The sequence below is a fragment of the Strix aluco genome, chromosome 11 (assembly GCF_031877795.1).
Source record: "Strix aluco isolate bStrAlu1 chromosome 11, bStrAlu1.hap1, whole genome shotgun sequence".
In the NCBI taxonomy this organism is placed as follows: Eukaryota; Metazoa; Chordata; class Aves; order Strigiformes; family Strigidae; genus Strix; species Strix aluco.
Genome location: NC_133941.1, coordinates 1597890 through 1616692, shown reverse-complemented (window position 1 = coordinate 1616692; position 18803 = coordinate 1597890). Strand labels below are relative to the sequence as shown.

Sequence of the window (18803 nt, the reverse complement as noted above, 5' to 3'; positions counted from 1 at the left end):
CCCAAAGCAGCTCCTTGTTACCCACGGCCAGGCTGGCTCATCGACGGCATCAGGGGATGTGGCCCCACGGGCAGCAGCGCGTGTTCACTCCTGTCCCTAACGGGGCCAGGGAAGAGCCAAAGGAGGCCCGAGGTGAGGGACACCGCTCCGAGTGCCACCACCCCACAGACAGAGCCTCCTGGGACCACCAGGGACCTGCTGATACTAACGAGAAGCCAACTTGCACATGGGGAAATGAAGAAAACAGCCATCGTCAAATGGAGGGTGAACACACAGCTGTCCTTCAAGGCTCTCCGAGTACCACATTTGAGATGTGAACTTCTGAAGTCTTTCTTTTTGCCTTTTTTTTTTTCTTTTGGATGAGAAAACAAAACCAAGACAACACCTTTCCACCACGTCCGTGACTCCAACAAACCTATAACGTCCTAAGGAACAGGGGCTGCATTTCAGAGACCACGATCAAGCCATGAACTGGTTCCATGAGCACAAAAAGACCAAATCCACGAGGTTTCAGCTACCACCAGTGGTAAAATCCCACCAGATGGATGCACCAGCAAAGCCAGCCTCGCTGGGAGCCCTCAGTCCTGTGCAACAGGGGCACCCACAGACATTCAAGGATGACTTTCCTCCCTTGAAATCTCCTCTCTCTAAACAAGGTCCTGGCCATGGCGATGACAGATCGCAGGGTGGAGGGACCATCCCCTGCCCTGGGCTGGATGAGCTATGCCCCCAGGGCTGGGGGAGGACTGCCAGCATCAGGAGGGTGTAAGACAAAGCTCAGAGTAGGGAGAAGGGAGTAATGAAGTGTAAAATGAAGGGGCAGTTGCCCTCCCAGCAGCCAGGAGTCTCATCTCACTAACATCGTGCCAGCAGAGCAGAAAAGCCGATTTAAAAAAACAAACCTGACAGAAATCTCATCTCCTCGGGTGAGCTAGTTGAGAGAGCAAATTTTTTGCAATTAAATATCAAGGCATCCGTCAAAGGGGACTTGATTAACCATTTCATTGGCTGCATAATTGGAAACAAACTGTTGTATAATTAATAGACTTACTAGGAGGCAGGCAAAGTCCATCAGGAGCCCTACAGGTAACTTCTTAATGGAGAATCAGCTCCCTTTGATTAAGAGCTGCTGCAGCACTGGTGGGTTGTGGAGCGGCGTGCGAGGCGCGGCGTGCAGCACCCTGCAGCCGTGCAGCACCCTGCAGCCATGCAGCACCCTCCAGCTGTGCAGCACCCTGCAGCCGTGCAGCACCCTCCACGCTGCCCCACAGCAGCCTCCAGCCACCGACAGGCTCTGGCTTCCCGCCAGAGCTTTTTGGGACAAGACCAAGCGGGTCCCTGTCTGCTGGGGCAGTAAGAGGTGCCCGACAGAGAATCTCTTCCCAAAGGAAAGGGGAAAGCTGCACCTCAACACTGGCGTCAGTTCTCAAGGAGGGGAAAATCCACCAGCAAGAGCCAGGCACGTTCGATTTACCTGCCCTGGCAGGAACAACCCTGGGCTGCAGCCGGACTCGTGAGAGCTCATAGGTTCTGCCACAAACCTGCTACTGGGGATACTCCCCCACCAGCCATCTCCGCAGCCGTTGCGCCACATGCGGAATAAAATAACCACAACACTCAACGCAGGAATCAAAACCCCATGTGCCTGAAAGGTGGCTGAGCTGGAACCAAATGAGACTGGTCTGAGAAGTGGAAGAGGAGCCTATTCCCCCCGCCCGTCTCCTCTGCTGAGGCAGCTGCATATCCTGGGATGCTGAGATGTCGAAAGATTCAGAACCTGCCCCTGCGTTTATTTGCTCCTCTTTTATCTCAGCCTTACAGAAACAATGCAGCCAAAGGAAACCTGCGCCGAGCAGAGAGACAGACCCAGGTTTGTCACCTGCTGGAAGGAGCCAGGACCACTGATTACTAAGATGCAAGTACCCAAATGAAAATTAATTATGATTTTCATTCACAGCCAATGACAGCATATTATTGCACTGAACAACAGGAAAAATTATTCTCTCCCATTTTGCATCAAAGAGGGTGCAATCGGGCTGCATATAATTGTGCTTAATGAATGAAAACAAACAAAAGGAACAGCTGTGATTTATTAATCCCATTACAAACAATAAAAGAAGTTCCTGAGAGCTGCGAACACACTTGTGATGCTCGGAGAGCAGGCAACAGCAAGACACTCAACAGATGTCAGGCTGCTGTTAGTGGGCAAGAAGAGGACCTGTGCCCCTAAAGAGCAGCTCATTAATGTCACATGATCCTCTCCCTGCTCTCACCCAGGGCTTGGAAGATTTATTTAAGGCTTGGAGGACTTTTAGCCTGGAGGAAGCAAGAACTTGATGATGGCTGAGGGATGATGGCTGTCCCACGGCAGATTTAGATCCTCCAGACTGCTCCTCCTCCACTCCTGTGGTAGCCACAGAGGCGTTTGTTGTACAAACTGTCAAACCCCCAAACCCCTTCACTGCCAACTCATCACAGGGAACTATGGAGGCCTCCTGGATGTGTCACCCCAAGTCGTTTGGGCACTGGCACAGAGGTCCCACCAGCACGGTCATCAGCACACGGCCACCAGCCGCACGGTGACCACCCCGCGGCACCTCCCCAAGCACCAGTGTTTCCTCCCATCCCCGTAGGCAAGCCAGGCCCTCCTCTTCCTCCTCACTCCTGCAAAGCACCTAGCTCTACAAGGATTGTGGCCACCATGCTCCCAGGGCCGACCTTAGACCGAGGTCTGCTACAACCTGCCTGTGGAATCTCTAAATCCACACCTCCAAGAGGCACTGGGAGATGCAGGGTACAATGGGGACCCCGTTTCCTCTCCCTGGGAAGCACGAGACCGGCTCTCCCAGCGCTCTGAGCGAGGAGATGTTCTGGCACTCTGTCACCTAAATAAGCCACCGTTCAAATACAGTCGTCAATCCCCTTTATTGGGGCAATAAAACCCGTACTATCATGTTATATGTATAGATCCATATTTTACTGTAGTTACATATTTTTATTGCTTTAATAAAAAGATGCAGGGTGTGGGTTTGAGCGGTGCTTTACGAAGTTAATTTGTAGAAATGACAACAGAGGGGTTTTGAACCATTGTCACTGACATTCACAAAGCACTGAAGAGGCCACCACATCCTCTAGCACCCCCAGGGAGTGGAGCCAGACACCGCCTGTATCATCACAGGGCGCTGGTACCGTCACAGCGCCCAGTCAGTGGTGGCAGATGGGGGAAGAACACTGAGATAACGCCACGAACTCTGCAGTCCCAGGGAGCTCATGTGCCAAATGTGTAGAAAAATAGGTGTTTCCCACATTACTCACGGCAGAAAATACAGGGAATGAAGCACTGCCTACACCAGCACCTGGCTCCACACCTCCCAAACCTTTCCTTCCCCACCAGCCCAAGCACAGACATGGACTACACTGCTATCCTGCATTTCACGGGGTGTTTTTTTCTATAGGAAAAGGCGGGGGACTATAGAAACGTGGGCAAAGAGCCACAGCTCACAGCCCAGGCTTGACTCCTTGAAAGGAAGTTGCAGAGAGGGGGATGAGTCTCTTGACCCAAGGAACAAACAACAGGACAAGAGGGAATGGCCTCAAGCTGCGCCAGGGCAGGGTCAGACTGGCTCTTAGGAAGGATTTCTTTGCAGAAGGGGTTGTTGGGCGTTGGAATGGGCTGCCCAGGGCAGGGGGGGAGTCCCCATCCCTGGAGGGGTTGAAGAGTCGGGTTGACCCAGCGCTGAGGGATCTGGTGGAGTTGGGAACGGTCAGTGTGAGGTTCATGGTTGGACTGGAGGAGCTTCCAGGTCTTTTCCAACCTGGGTGATTCTGTGACTCCCCGTGGCTGCATCTTACCTCATCCTTGTACTTGGTGATGTAGGAGTAGATCTCGTGCAGTGCACTCATACTGTTGAACTGGCTGAGGTGTAACCGCGACTGCTCCGCCAGGTACGCGCTCATGTCCTGGTCACTGATCGCTGGCATTTTAGCTATATCTGCATAATATCTGTGGGGAGAGAGAGAAGAGCGGGTCAGAAATAGGGACAGACAGAAGGAGATGGATCCCCAGCATAATGCTTGCTGGGAACGGCCCCTGGAGAGGCAAGGTGAGGAGCAGAGTGACATGTCACCATCACCCACTGCAACGCCGCTGCTCCCCGAGAGGCCTCTGAGGCTCCGCAGAGCAGTCAGCAGCATTAGCAACATGCTCCCGATGGAGCAGCGCCCAGCCCAGCCCAGCCCAGCGTGCTGGGAACCCAGGAGCTTCTGCTCTGAGGGATTTCCCACCCTCTCCTAAACCACAGGCTTTTCCTCCTTCCCATCCCGTTGGCTTGTTTGGCCACTAAACTGCATCCACCAGAATGCTCCATGCCTGCAGCAACACGTAAGGCTTTGCTACCGTTCTCGTTGCTAAAGCCAGCGATGCCCCTTTGCATTCAACTAAATAACTTGGTGCGAGAACACGAGACAAGTTCACATCCAGCCCTTGCTGTGACACCCGCCTGCATGGTTACACCTTCCTCAGCAACAGGCATCCAACACAGCCTACGACTGCCACTGGCCATGCTCAGAAGTTACCGCTCACCAAAAGGCTACGAGGAGCCTTTGTTTTCAGTGAAAACTGAGGTTCTGCAGACACATGTGTGAACTCAAAGGATCCTGGGCAGCAGAGGAAGTAGCTGATGTCTTAGGGCACGCCTGGGTCAAACAACTTATATGGTTATATGATATGGTGTAGTTGAGAACTGTCAATGTTAAGCTAAGGGTTGGACTAGGTGATCTTCAAGGTCTTTTCCAACCTAGATGATTCTGTGATTCTATGTGACTTGGTGCTTTCCTGCCTTCCTGTGCTTCTCTGATGGTTGCTACCAGCAGGATACTACTTCACATTTCCTAGGACACCTTAAGATTTGCAGTCCTATCACATAGCTGCCTCACTGATATGCTCAAGAGATACGGGGAAACCCAGACACAGCTTATATGGCCCAGAACTGTAGTGGAAAAACAGAATATCCAATACAATATTCATCAAACCCCAGGCAGATCAAAGCCACAGCATCCCACTGCAGCAGGAGGGTTACGCCAAGCCTGTCCACAGGCCTCTATTAAAATAGAAATCCTACCCACAGCAAACGAGCCCTGACCACTCCCACCACCTGGAAAGACAGAGCACCAGTCTCTCCCAGGTTTGCTTTCCTCTTCACGACTCCTCACTCAGTGAAGTTTCTGGTAGAGTGATTAGCATCATTAGCATCATCAGCCGAATGCTGAGATGGAACATGGTTGAAGCACTTGGATGGGAGCAGATGGCAGCAAGACCACTTGAGGAGATGAATACGAGGATCCACTCCATCCCACAGCGCTGAACTCAGCTAGTGAGAAAATACATGGGCAGTTTTTACAAGGAGGCTCATTCACACCCAGAAAGTGATGCGAGAGGCTTCCTGGATACTGCCAAGAGAGCAGCGGCCTGAGGGGAGGAGCTCTGACTAAACCAGACATCAAGAGATCTGTTACGCCGCGGGAGAGATCACCCCCCAGAGTGATGTCTCCTAAAGCTGACATTACTTCTGCCAGTGTTGAGGAGCATTAGGGACAACATCCCCAACTCTCTCAGTTCCAGCCAGCTCTGATTAGCAAAGAAAACCGATAGAGATCCTCCTGGCCACCCTTTAACCCCGTCGGTGAAGGCCCCTGTGGGGAGGGACTCGTGGGAAATGAACGTAGGTGGGAGACTGGCTGAAGAAGGAAGCTTTTCTGGCTGCCACAACAAGATGTCCAGCAAACACACAGCAGTTCTAGGTTCCAGGTTTTATCATGACACAAAGGATGGCAGGAAACTACCATTTTCCAATGTAAGTGCGCATGGCTTGTGCGGACCCATACCCCAGTCACACCTACCATTTCCAGAGGACACCACCACAGCCACGACCCTGGCAGCAGTCCCCTGGGTCTCCCCAGGCTCCCCACCTCCCAAGCCCTTCACCGTGTTACTCCTGCCTCAGACTGGCAGGATGCCCTTTTTTTTCAGCTGGTGCCTGAACCATGGCAGCAGACTGCTAGTTCCACTCAGCTGCCCTCGCATCGCTCCCCTCCCGCCTCTGCAAAGCTTTGTGACAATAACAGTGCCAAAAGCCAGAAATGCTGATTACGCTGTAAATCCCCGCGGCAGAGGAACGGTAGGAGACAGAGTCACACCCTGCCCAGGGCAGCTCTGCCCCCTGCTCGGCTGCCTCTGGGACCGCGCCAGTAAATGATGGCAGAACATCTGTCACCGGTGAGATCTCCCACCTCTTCCCCAGGGACACGGCATGTCTGGACCAATGTTTAACTCTGGAACAGTTTTATACCTTTTTTCCTCCAGGCACACACAGAGCTGAATATTTTTGTCATAGAGATGGCAAGGTCAGAGAAATTCACCTTATGAAGTTTGTGATGTTCCTACGGGAGCCCACTCCAAAGACCCCTCCAGCCCCCCACAAAGGACTTTCTCCTATTACAATGCAGCTCATCTCTCATCTCAGCCATCATATTTCAGGGGCACCTTTTCTTCTGATCCAAGCCCTGTCTTCCTCAAGGGAAGAAGCTTGTCTTTGTATCTGCCTGCAAAGCACCAGACATGCCAATGGTGCAACAAAAATAACTGTGTACAAGCGAGTATCCAAAGGATGATTTAGGCTACAGAGTCCCATGTTTGCAAACTAGAGAATATAACATTTATTGTTGCCTGGACATCTCTCGTTTGGTTCATTCTGTATCCTGTCTAGATGCTGAAAATGGGAAGGGTCTGCAGTTAAAAAAAAAAAACCAACCACGATCTATAGCACAGCATATCAGCACAAGGGGAAAGTTGCATCAGCAACCTGAAATCTGCCATTTTTTAAGCTTGATCAAGTCCCACTTCACAAGACAGCAACATTTTAACAGTAGCTCTATTTGGAGGGCTTTGGAGGACATCTCCTAGCTTTCTCTCCCAAAAGGATAAAGCTAAACACAGCATTATGCCTGAGCACATCAATTTGCAATCAGCAGCATTCAAACCCCGAACCTTTAACACTGCATTAATTCAGCAGGACAGAGGGATGCCTCTCCTCAGCTCACAGTGAAGGTGGAGGGTGTCAGAAGGAGTCAGGGGACCTGCTCCTCTCCCTGCTCCTCGGCACAGCGACAGCAGCCCCAGCACTGCCTCAGAGCATGTGCTCTCATCAGGATCCCAGGTGAGATGTACTGATGGATGAGAGATGGGAAATGGGAATTTTCAACCATTTCAGCAAAACCTGCGTGTATTGTTGTGGTAAAAAAAGGCACTTCTCTAGTCCAAGGCTGACTTCTCACCGCTCTTCGAAAGCAATCAAGGGAGGTGTTAGCAATTCCCTAGCACAGACCAAGTTTTTACAACAGAAAACATTGGGCAACCTAAAAGTGGAGGTTGCTTTTAGCACTCCTTAAGCAAGTCATAAACAGCTCTGTCATCATTCCAGGAAACAATCACGAGAAAGCACCATCTCCCAAAAGAGACGACTGCCTTCCACAAGCTTTAGTACAGTCCCTCTTCAGATGGCTGCCAAGAGGAGACCCAAGTCCCCACACCCACCTATGTCCACTGTAAGCCCTCCAGGTGAAGCAAGGAGCTATTGCCAAGTCTACTCACCTTTCTACCCAGCTCTTGTAGTTGGGGATGTCCTTGGCGTACAGTAGTTTGTTGGAAGGAGAGTCTTTTCCTAGCTTGTGCTCAGAAGTTGAGCAGGAGTCCATGAATGTCTGAGCCACCACGGATAGGCAGGCATCAGTAATACTGTTCTTGTGAATGTCGAACACAAACTGGGGGTTCTTAATCACATTCACCCAAAAACGTAGAGGTAGACTGAGGGATGAAGGAAACAGGAGTCAGCACCTGAACTAAGCCCTGCAGGGCAGCTGGCACACCCCCACCCCTCCAGTTGTGGAGAAGGAGCTGCCCGTGACCCAGAATTGGGCAGGCTGCTTTTCCCAGCACCCCGGGTATGCAAACATCTGCCCTCTGCCCACCCCCACATGGCCACATCTCTCCGTGGAGAATTTCCTCAGCGCTGCCAACGTCTCCAAAGGCAAACCAGGGCAGGGCAGATCTGTGGTTTCTCCACGGATCCACTCGTAGGGAAGAGCCCTTGCTGAGCCCACGGGTCAGACCACGCATGGTCCCTTCTCCCGCATCAATAATCCCTTCGAAGGTGCCATGTGGCATTTCACACATCTCCCGCATCGGAGGAGGGAGTTAACTGGACTCCTCAAGGGACTCATTAGCACATTTAACACCAGAGGAGAATTTAGGCAGCCTCAGATGCTGGAAATAAAGCTCTCAGCTGTAGAGGCAGCAGGTCTCCTGGCCAGCCACTGACTGGATGTTTGCTGCGTACTGACACACGTGCCACACTCCACAGCTCCACTTCCCAGTCCTGCAGCCCCTCTCCTCTCCCAGGAGCATCTCAGGGCCTCCCCCCATCAGAAACTGTCTCTGCTCTGTCATCCCTCAGCACCAACACCCAGCGAATGCTTTTATCTTAGACAAAACACACTTCATTCCCCAGGACTTTCCTAATGAGGGTACCGGGTGCATGTACATATTTCATTTGTGAAGGGAACGGCCTCGAGAAATTAGCTCCACACATCGAATTAGCGCCCAGAGATAAGCACAGGCATTAGTATGCAGGAGCCTGCATGCCCAACCCCTGCGGAGCGGGGCTTTTTTTTTCCTCCCTTGCCTTTCGCTCCTTCTTTTAATATAGAAAGCTGAGTTATAAATCAGTTCCAAGCGCTTCCGCGCTCTCACATCTCCATTTAAAAATGTTTCTTTTCCTGCCCTGCTAATTGCCAACAGTTACTGAACTACACAAAAGCAATTTGGCTGCCATTTAACAAATGCCAGACACGGGAATGTACGTACCCGTCTCCAGTAACGGCAAGATCAGAGAGATGAAACCAGTGAGGCAGCAGAAAAGAAAAATGCAGAGGAGGGGCTCCGGAGCAGAAGCCGATGCCTGCTCGAGCCTTGGCCCCAGCATGGCATTTACAGAGGTCTCAACTGTCCTGGTTTTGGGTTGGATAGAGTTAATTTTCTTCCTAGTAGCTGGTACAGTGCTGTGTTTTGGATTTAGGGCAAGAATAATGTTGACAACACAGTGATGTTTTAGTTGTTGCTGAGCAGCACTCACACTAAGTCAACTTTTCAGCTTCTCGTGCTGCCCTGCCGGGGAGGAGGCTGGGGGTACACAAGGAGCTGGGAGGGGACACAGCCAGGACAGCCGACCCCAACTGCCCAAAGGGATATTCCATAACATTTGGCATCATGCTCAACATATATACTAGGGGGAAAGCTGGCCGGGGGGCCACTGGTCGGGAAGAGGCTGGGCATCAGTCAGTTGGTAGTGAGCAATTGTTTTTCATTTGCATCACTTGTTTTTCTTGGGTTTTCTCTTTTGTTGTTATTTTCCTTTTCATTACTATTTATTATTATTATTTTTATTTTATTTTACTTTGGTTATTAAACTGTTCTTCTCTCAACCCACAAGTTTTCTTACTTTTACCCTCCCCCATCCCACGGTGGGGGGGGGTGAGCGAGCAGCTGTGCGGTGCTTAGCTGCTGGCTGGGGTTAAACCACGACAGGCAGGATGTCTACATGGCTTTACGCTGACTTTGCTAGGCCACGCTCGTCTGAGTGATAGGAGGGACTCTGGAAACACCTTCAGGACAGCAGAGATGAGAATTGGGGCTGACATCTCTGGAGGAGCCTGGAGGATGGAGAAGCCCAAGGTGAGATGGGAACGGGACCACTGAGGTCCTCAATCAACCCCAGCCCTCAGGGCGAGCGTGGTGCCTGGGATTTGGGAATGGAAGGGCTGAGGAAGCATTGCATTCCTGGGATTTTTTCTGCTGCAAGAAGGCATGCAAGGGATTTACCCACAGCCCAGCTACAGAGATATGGGCCTCTTGTCCTGGATCATTTCCAGGGACATATTTCTGCTCCCTGTGGGAGGGGTTGGCAGTATCGTTAGCTGTGATATCGTTAGCCCCCCTTCCCACTGCCCCTCTCCATTACCAGTTACTCTTCCAAGTGTGCCTGACATCGTAATCATTGATCTGATGCTTATCAGCTTGTTCATCCAGGAAATCAAACATGTATTTGATGGCAAGGGGCAGCGCGCTCCCACGATGCGCTGTGCTGAAGATGGTCTCAAACAGGTCATCCACGAATTTCTGCAGGGTGCCCTGAGGAGGAGGAAGAGAGAAGGGCCACTCAGCAACACCCAGCGCCAGCAGAGATGAGCCTTTAACTAATGGTTGGCCTTTAAACCAATATCACTTCTATTCCTACCACCTGGAAGAGAAGCACAGTATGGTCTGTGTAACCCTACACCCAAGACCTGATGACTGACATTGCTGAACAAGACCTCGTCCCACGAGGCAGGGAGCCAAGGCACAGGGGAGATGGCTGAGCCCAGTCTCTGCAATCCTGAGCCAGTATCTTCAGCACAGCCCTCGGCTCCTCTCCAGGGACATCTCAGACACACAACACCTGCTCGGCACTGGAGAAGGTTTTGTATGTGCTGAGGGAAGGGGAATCCACTGTGATTCCAAATGCCCCAGGTATTTACCCTTCCCACATCACTGATTTTGCAGCTTTAGCCCAAACACCGAAGAGGATGAGGCACCTGCCCCAGGGCATCTCTGCTTCACAGCCCAGCAGCTGTTCAAGGATACAGAGAACAGTAAAAACACCAAAGGGTGCAAAAACCAAATAGGAAAATCCACTCAAGGGATATTCACTGAGGGTTCTGACACACAAAACCATCACCTCCAGCTCAGGAAAGAGACCAAGATAGTAGCTCCTCCTGTGCTGAAGCAGAAGGCTAATAAAAAAACAGTGCTCACGACTTCTGGAGAACCCAAATCACTACCCTTCCCCACTCAGGTGGATACAGCCAGGCGGCAGCTCTGCACCTTCGGGCCATACCTTGGTGGCCAACAGGCGGGTTAGGTAGATTTCGGAGACCATCTTGCTGCCCCGGTCGCCCTCCCGCTGGTCCATGTGGTCGTGGTTTTTCACCAGATGCCAGAGCTTGGTGCCGCTCTCCAGGTCGGGGGTGATCATGGGGGTCCGTGAGCGCAGGCTGTCGGGGCTGCTGGCGGTCCGCAGCATGCTCTCTGCAAGCACCGAGCAGAGGGGGATGCTCGTACCCTGCCCACCACCCCACAGCAGCCCCTGCATCCCCCTTCCCTCCACTGCGGCTTCAGGGCACGTCATGGCCACGAAATGGGAGCTTTGGGATCCAGTCGCCACAGACTGGAAGCTCTGCTGGGACTGTTGACAGCCCGCTGAGCTCTGTGCAAGCCTGGCTGGTGTACAGGGGCCAGAACCATCATGCGAAGGGATTCTGCAGAGGCCTGTCCTGCTCCAGGTGCCAGCATCACAGATGCCTCCTGTGTCAGTCTGAGCTGACCACACTATTCCCTTCCAAACCAAGGCTGAAGAACACTTGCCAGTGTGTTCGCTGGAGTCCTCAACTCTGCTCGTTTAAGTGCAAAGTGCCTCTGTGACTATTTTAATTGGATTTCAGGGGAATAAACAAGGGGATCCCCTTAGCAGCAGCCATCTGACACGTCTTTCTCCCCCGAGTCTGACATGTCGCAAAGAGAGATGGCTCTGAGGGCATCTGCTCCCTCTCCAACACCAGAATAAACAGCAGGAGACGGGAGTTTGGGGTTTTTGTTCACATGAGCCACAGTTACAAACACCTGCAAACGCAGCCCAGCGCTGCCTCCCCTGCCAGCGCAGTGGAGGATCACCCCTACTCGCTCACCGTATCTGCTGAGGGACTTGGTGAAGGTGGAGGAGTTGGAGATGTTGTACGCCGAGTTCTGCTTGGGCACCAGGGCTACCGAGGAGCCGTCCGTCACCTGTGGGCAGAGATGGTGTCAGCAGGGGCACAGGAGGAGCAGCCCCGCAGCAGGGAGAAACCAGCCCAGGAGGGAGGAAGCTACACTGTACCCCATCCCAGGGACACTCATCTCCAGCAAAGGAGACCGATGTATCCACCTCTGCGACTGCTCTGGGGAAGGGGTCAGAACAGGAACACACCAGAAATCTCGGCATGAAAATGGCAAAGTAAGGTCAGAGCAGGAAACAGCCTCTATGAGTCCTGGAGATGCCCCATTTAGTGCTTCCTTGAACAGAAGGACCATTAACATGGTACCCAGGCAGAAGAGTGACTGCAGACCTCCTGGCCATGCCCCTGCATGAGCAGCAGTCTGGAGAGCTGAGCCCTGGCCCTGACAAAGAGGTAATGGGACAAGAGGGAATGGCCTCAAGCTGCGCCAGGACAGGGTCAGACTGGCTCTTAGGAAGTATTTCTTTGCAGAAGGGGTTGTTGGGCATTGGAATGGGCTGCCCAGGGCAGGGGGGGAGTCCCCATCCCTGGAGGGGTTGAAGAGTCGGGTTGACCCAGCGCTGAGGGATCTGGTGGAGTTGGGAACGGTCAGTGTGAGGTTCATGGTTGGACTGGAGGATCTACAAGGGCTTTTCCAACCCAGATGATTCTGTGATTCTGACCAAGTTGAGGAGCGAGAAAAGATGCTCAAGTTCAAAGCAGCTGGTGACTGCTCAGTGGCCTCTCCCACAGCCAGCCTTACCTGGTAGTGAGCCAACGTGTTTAGCCTCTTCCAGTCATTGTCAATCTTTGTGGTGACATCTTCGTCCTGCAGTATGATCCGGGCCATCCTGCCCTGCCGCCACTCTGTCCCCACGGGGAAGAAGGGCTCATGGTTAGGAGGCAATAGTAGCACAAAACCGAGGTGAGAGTAGGAGCAGAGTCTGGGCATCAATAGAAGAGCCCTCCCACCACTTTCTGAACCCTAGGACTGATGACTATCAATATGGTGTTGGGCAAAAGCTGTTTCTAAGTACTCGAGAAAAGACAGCATCGATTTGACTCTGGCGACCGTTTCCTTTGCTCCTCTCCTCTTCATTCTCCTGCCCCTCCTTTAAGAACAGGACTATCAACACTGTTCTCAACTATTGCTGGCCTCCTTGGACCTCAGCCACCTCAAGCCTGCAATCCAGACCACAGCCAGAGCCAAGGAGGCTCCTCTCCTCGTCCTCTCCACTGGCAGGACTCACACTCTCATGCCAGGGGTCCCCAAACACAGTCACTGCCACAAGCACAAATGCTCTGCTCCTGCCACATCCCCTCTCCCATAAGAGATGCGGATTTTCCTGCCTTGAACAAGTTTTTTTGACACTTCTGCAGTCACCTCCCTGCTCCCCACAGGGAAGCACTTGGCCTCTCTCTTACCCAAGTCCATGTCTCCGGCTTTGGGTCGCTGGGAATAGGGCACCCCCTTGTAGACAGCGTCCAGCAGCTTCTCTTTCACCTGCGTGATGGTGTCACAGTTCAGCACCTTGACAGGGATCTCCGGGGCATTCTCATTCTCAGGGTTCACACAGTTGAGGGTCTGCAGAGCACATTGGGGTAGAAAGACTCAAGTGAGAGCTTGTGACGCGCTGGCTGCAAAGGCAGATCCAAGGACACGGGGCTGCAGCTGCCTACAAGCCACGTCCTCTCACCTCCTGGGCCACCGAGGTGTTACAGCCACACGGCACATTCCCGCTCCCCCTTTCCCCCCCCCCACCCTCAAATCTCCAACTGTTCCCAGAAAGGCAGCACAGTGTCAGCGAAGAAATCCTGGGCCAGCAAATCATGTCAAACTCACCAAAACCTGCCTAGGCTGAGCGATGCCTGGGCACACTCCACTCCACTCCCAACCCCACCCCGGTAGAGATCAGTGGTGAAGAACCAGCTGCAGGCTCAGCCCGGGGACAGGCCTGGCTTATCATTCAGAGATGGCTCCTACAGAGGAACAGGAGTATCCCTCCATCTCCTGCAGCAAACTCAAGGCTCTAACTTTGATCCCCACCCAACATGAGCCACTGGCTGCTCCAGGTAGCATGTGCTCAACAGCATCTCTGGCCCCATATCTGTCAGGGCCATGGGGTTTGCCGGGAGAAGCGTGGATTCAGTCCGTGTTTGGCTGTCTCAGCTCCATGGCAAGAGCAAACCTCGCCATGCAAAGGACCCGTTTCTGACCACAGCTGAGAGGGACACCACAGAGCAGGGCAAGAGGCACGCCAGGGACACCAGAGAGAAGAACAAGAGACAAACTGCTCTCTGCAAAGTACTTTGGGTGCCTCCAAGATCTCGTTAAACAGCTGGACCTAGCAGTCCTGGCAAGCACCAGTACCACTGAGGCTTTCGATCGCACTAACCAGCATTTTGTAGTCAATCTGCTGCCGGATAAGCTTGTCTTCACTGAGGGAGTAGCGAGCCTCTCCTGTGATGGCGTCGATGGGTCCCTTCTCCATCTGCTGCTTGATGGCACAGTAGAGCATGAAGAGCGGTTCCCCAGCACACTCCTGCAGGATGGGATGGAGGAGAGGGGGAGAGAGGGGTGTGAGAGGGTGCCAGGCACCAGCTTTGCCTTTCAAGAACCACCACCGTGTCATGAGCCTGCTGTGGCCCTGCAGCATCAAGCCCCACACGTGGCTTTCTGAAGAGTCTCCAGCCCTTGCTCAAGACTGCAAGGAAGGGGGCACATGGTAAAATTCATCCTGTGAAGGAACCCAGTTCTCTCCTTCCAAGCCCACTGGAGGTTGTTCCCTTATCTATCAACCCCTAGGCTCAGCTTCTGAGAGTTTCCAGACACTCCCTGATGAATTATGCTCATTCTACAGGCCAAAAATGAGGTAAAAAGGTTAAATCCAGGGCTAGCGAAGAGCAGGTTGGGTCTGTGGACCTTGTGTATGGGATATAGCCTATCTTTTGAGCTGGCCCAGAGAGAAGTACCCGAGGACTGGAAAGGGCACGCTGCAGTGGGACAGCCTGGGGGCTCTTGTCCAGGTATCACGACGCAGTTCTGGCATCTGCCAGGAGCCCAGTCTCACAGGAGAGAAGGTCAAGGGGTGTTTCTCCCTGTGACAGCTGGACACTGCCAGCCTGAGCCACTGGGAAGTTAAAACAAGAGAGCAACTCACTGACAGCCCTACCCTGAGCCTCCAGCTGATGGAGGGGACCAGGCAATTAAAGAGTTTGCCACCTATGTGTCCCCACTGCCAAATGACATCAGAGGCAGTTTAGCCACCAGCCAGGGCCACATCAGCATCTATCTCATATGTGGAAGGAAGGGAGAGGGAAACTGGATGAGATATTTGCCCCAAAGATGCTGGACCTGCAGCAACCCAGGAACAGCAAAGGTCCCACCAAGCTTGGAGGCACCAACCAGCCTGGACCCATGAGTTGGTGCAGGGGGGCTGGAAGTGGACACCCCTTTATCACCCAGGGCCCAAACCCCTCCCTCAGCTGTATCCCAATGAGCCCTTCCAGATACAGGCATTAGCCCTAAGGGAGAAAGAAGGGTACAACAGGAGCAGAGAGTAAGTCCCAGCAGATTTTACCCCACAGGCCCTCGCCCCTCCCTCCCGGCCGCCTCACAAATAAATTGTACTTTGGTGCAAAGTGCGGCGGCTCTCCCTGTCACCATATGCTGTTAGCATCTCGTTAGCATCTGCGGTAATTAAAGAGACAGCTGCTAACGAGCAGGAACAGGCATACATCATCCCCAGACCTTCCGACAACACGCCTGTCTTTGAAATTATGTTTCATTCGCAAAGTTGGCTTCATTAAGTCAGCTTGGAAAAGTGAGAGACCCAAGGTGGGTGTTACGCTGCACCTTACCGGCTGCCTGGCAAGAGAGGGGCCCCCACGGCACCCTGAGACCACCCCTCCAGCCATGGTGGAAAGACTTGAGTTGCTTCTTTCAGTTGCTTGTAAAAAAACCCTCATAAAAATTCCAAGTCTGTGGAAGTGGTGTGGATGGAGGATAGCTTGGAGCAGGACCCCTGCTCACATCTGGCACGGCTGCTCCCATCTCAGCCCACAGATTTCCACTTTCCAGCAAGACACAGTTGCTCCCCTGCACCTGCAGCTCTGCGCCCACCTCTGGGGATCCCCACCAAGAGAGGTGGCACCGTCGGTGGCCCAGCTGCACTCCAGGCATCACAGCATCACCTCCCCTGCTCCTCAGACACCGGTCAGGCTGATGGGGAATAAATCTCTTTCTGGATGCATGGATTAGAGCTGGCCCCATGGCCTCCCTGGAGGGATGGAGGCACCCGTGGTCCTGGGGATGGGTATGCCACTCCTCCAGCACCGTGCAGGCTGCTGGGGGCTCCTGCATGCCCCAGAATCCTGGTCTCCTTCTGACCTGTCAGGCACCCTAACGTCAACCAAAACAGTCCATCTGCCCTGTCCCCCAACTGCGCATCCTCGACTTGTTGCAGCTTGGCTTCCCCACCTGTTCCAAATGTGGGTCACAGAATCATCTGGGTTGGAAAAGCCCTTGAAGATCCTCCAGTCCAACCATGAACCTCACACTGACCGTTCCCAACTCCACCAGATCCCTCAGCGCTGGCTCAACCCGACTCTTCAACCCCTCCAGGGATGGGGACTCCCCCCCTGCCCTGGGCAGCCCATTCCAATGCCCAACAACCCCTTCTGCAAAGAAATCCTTCCTAAGAGCCAGTCTGACCCTGCCCTGGCACAGCTTGAGGCCATTACCTCTTGTCCTCAGGGGGCTTTGTGGGGGCTGTCCGTGAGAGCTGAGGGCGACTGCAAACAGCCCCGTGCATGTAAGCATCGGTACGCTGGGAGCAGGCTGAGACGAGCCAGATAACACTCAAAGTGTCTTATTGACTAGATCTAGCTCATCAGGCACCTAATATCGTGCATTTTTCAGCACTTGTCTCGATTTATCCCTCTCCCTTTCCCCAGGGTGCCTCATTAAGAGTCTGATAAATGCTACTACAGGGTCCCTGTGAAAGCACCAGCCCTAGCTGGCTCCCCACGCTGCTGGCCCTGGGCGAGGGGGACTTTCTGTCCCTGTCCCCACCCCAGCACATCACGGCCACACTGAGCGCCCAGCCCTGCTCCAGGCAGGTTTGCTGAGAGCCAATTTGGCAGCTGGTCACACATCCTCCTGCCTCATTTACATGCACGATTACTGCGGTTTGGTGCAGTTTCCCTGCTGGTAAACTGTCTCCTGTGATACCTCTCCATCTACTCCACAGGTTTCTCCCACTTTTGATGCCACCTCACCCCTGGGAGGCAGGCAGAAATGGCCCTGCGGGTCTTCTCTGGTGGGACTGGCCCAGCAGAGGCCATGAGCACATCCTCAAGTCTCTTCCAGTCTAATTCAAGTGGAAACAACATCGCTTGGAAACACCAAGTCATGGCATTTCAATCACTGCCCCGGGGAGATGATTCCCAGCATAACAAATCTCACAGCCAACAGGTTTATGCAGGCCCTCCACATATGTTCCTCCTGTAATGGTGCATCTAGATCAGACTTTCTCTTGCTGCTATCACACAGGGAGTGGAGATGTTGTCCCCTGCCAAAGCCACAGTGTAGCCAAGGACTTTATAAAAAGGCACTGCCCTGGTCCCATCCCCATATCTCCCTCTCCTGCTACTCCTTATCCTCAGACCTGCCCTGTGCTGGCAATGTGCCCAGAAGCTTCTCCAAAGGGCAACAGGGCTGTAAAAGGACAGACAGATGCAGGACAGTGGTGGCACATGAGCTGATCCAAAGCAGCTTCTGAACCAGGTGAACTTGCCCCCATCACCTGCCCACACAGCCCAGCCCTGCCAAGGACAGGCCAAGAGGCCGCACCTCAATGAGTGGGTTCAGTTTTGGGCCCCTCGCTCCAAAAAGGCCATTGAATGACTCGAGCGTGTCCAGAGAAGGACAACGGAGCTGGTGCAGGGTCTGGAGCACAGGTCTGATGGGGAGCGGCTGAGGGAACTGGGGGGGTTTAGTCTGGAGAAGAGGAGGCTGAGGGGAGACCTCATCCCCCTCTACAACTCCCTGAAAGGAGGGTGCAGAGAGGGGGGATGAGTCTCTTGAGCCAAGGAACAAGCGCCAGGACAAGAGGGAATGGCCTCAAGCTGTGCCAGGGCAGGGTCAGACTGGCTCTTAGGAAGTATTTCTTTGCAGAAGGGGTTGTTGGGCGTTGGAATGGGCTGCCCAGGGCAGGGGGGGAGTCCCCATCCCTGGAGGGGTTGAAGAGTCGGGTTGAGCCAGTGCTGAGGGATCTGGTGGAGTTGAGAACGGTCAGTGTGAGGTTCATGGTTGGACTGGAGGATCTTCAAGGGCTTTTCCAACCTGGATGATTCTACGCCTCTGTGATTCTAAGGGCATCAAGTCACACACAGAAGCACAACGTCCCCAAACACCGCTGTGGGCATTCGAAGGCCATGCACTGCACTTTGCTCAGCCAAAGCACAACTCCGTCCACTTCAAGGAGCCCTGAGCGAGTTTATCCACAGCCAGAGCTACTCCTGCCTGTCCCACTGACCCCACAGAGCCCAAAGAGCCATCTGCCAGTGTCCCACCTGATCCCACCAGGCCCTGCCGCTGCAGGGGCAGAGGGTGGCCCTGCTGAGCAACACCCCGGTTCAAAGAAGTGTTGGGAGGTTTGACATTTCCTCACCAACGGCACAGCCTTCCTCCTCTTTCACCCCTGGAAAGCAACCTTCACCGCACGCTACAGCTAGATTTTTATAGATACAGGCTATCCCTCGACAGAGGCAAAAAGCCAAGTGCATGTAAGTGATATTATAAATCACCTCTCGTTGACGATCACTTGAGTTCTGCACAGACTCCTGCTCGCTCTCATCTCTTGGCTGGAAACGGTTCAAACCCTCTTTATCTTAATGAG

The 18803-nt window shown here is 53.2% G+C and overlaps 1 protein-coding gene across 2 annotated transcripts in view; it reads right to left on the bottom strand.

Annotated features, from left to right (window-relative positions):
* PLXNA1 (plexin A1) overlaps positions 1-18803 on the bottom strand; it is a 129692-nt gene that overhangs the window by 4433 nt on the left and 106456 nt on the right. For both annotated transcript variants that reach the window (XM_074835806.1, XM_074835807.1), the window contains exons 24-31: positions 14298-14444; positions 13327-13486; positions 12665-12768; positions 11836-11932; positions 10989-11179; positions 10074-10243; positions 7649-7861; positions 3853-4003 (exon numbers count right to left, since the gene is read on the bottom strand). In XM_074835806.1, coding sequence (XP_074691907.1) covers positions 3853-4003; positions 7649-7861; positions 10074-10243; positions 10989-11179; positions 11836-11932; positions 12665-12768; positions 13327-13486; positions 14298-14444 — 1233 coding nt within the window. The remainder of the gene's footprint in view (positions 1-3852; positions 4004-7648; positions 7862-10073; positions 10244-10988; positions 11180-11835; positions 11933-12664; positions 12769-13326; positions 13487-14297; positions 14445-18803) is intronic.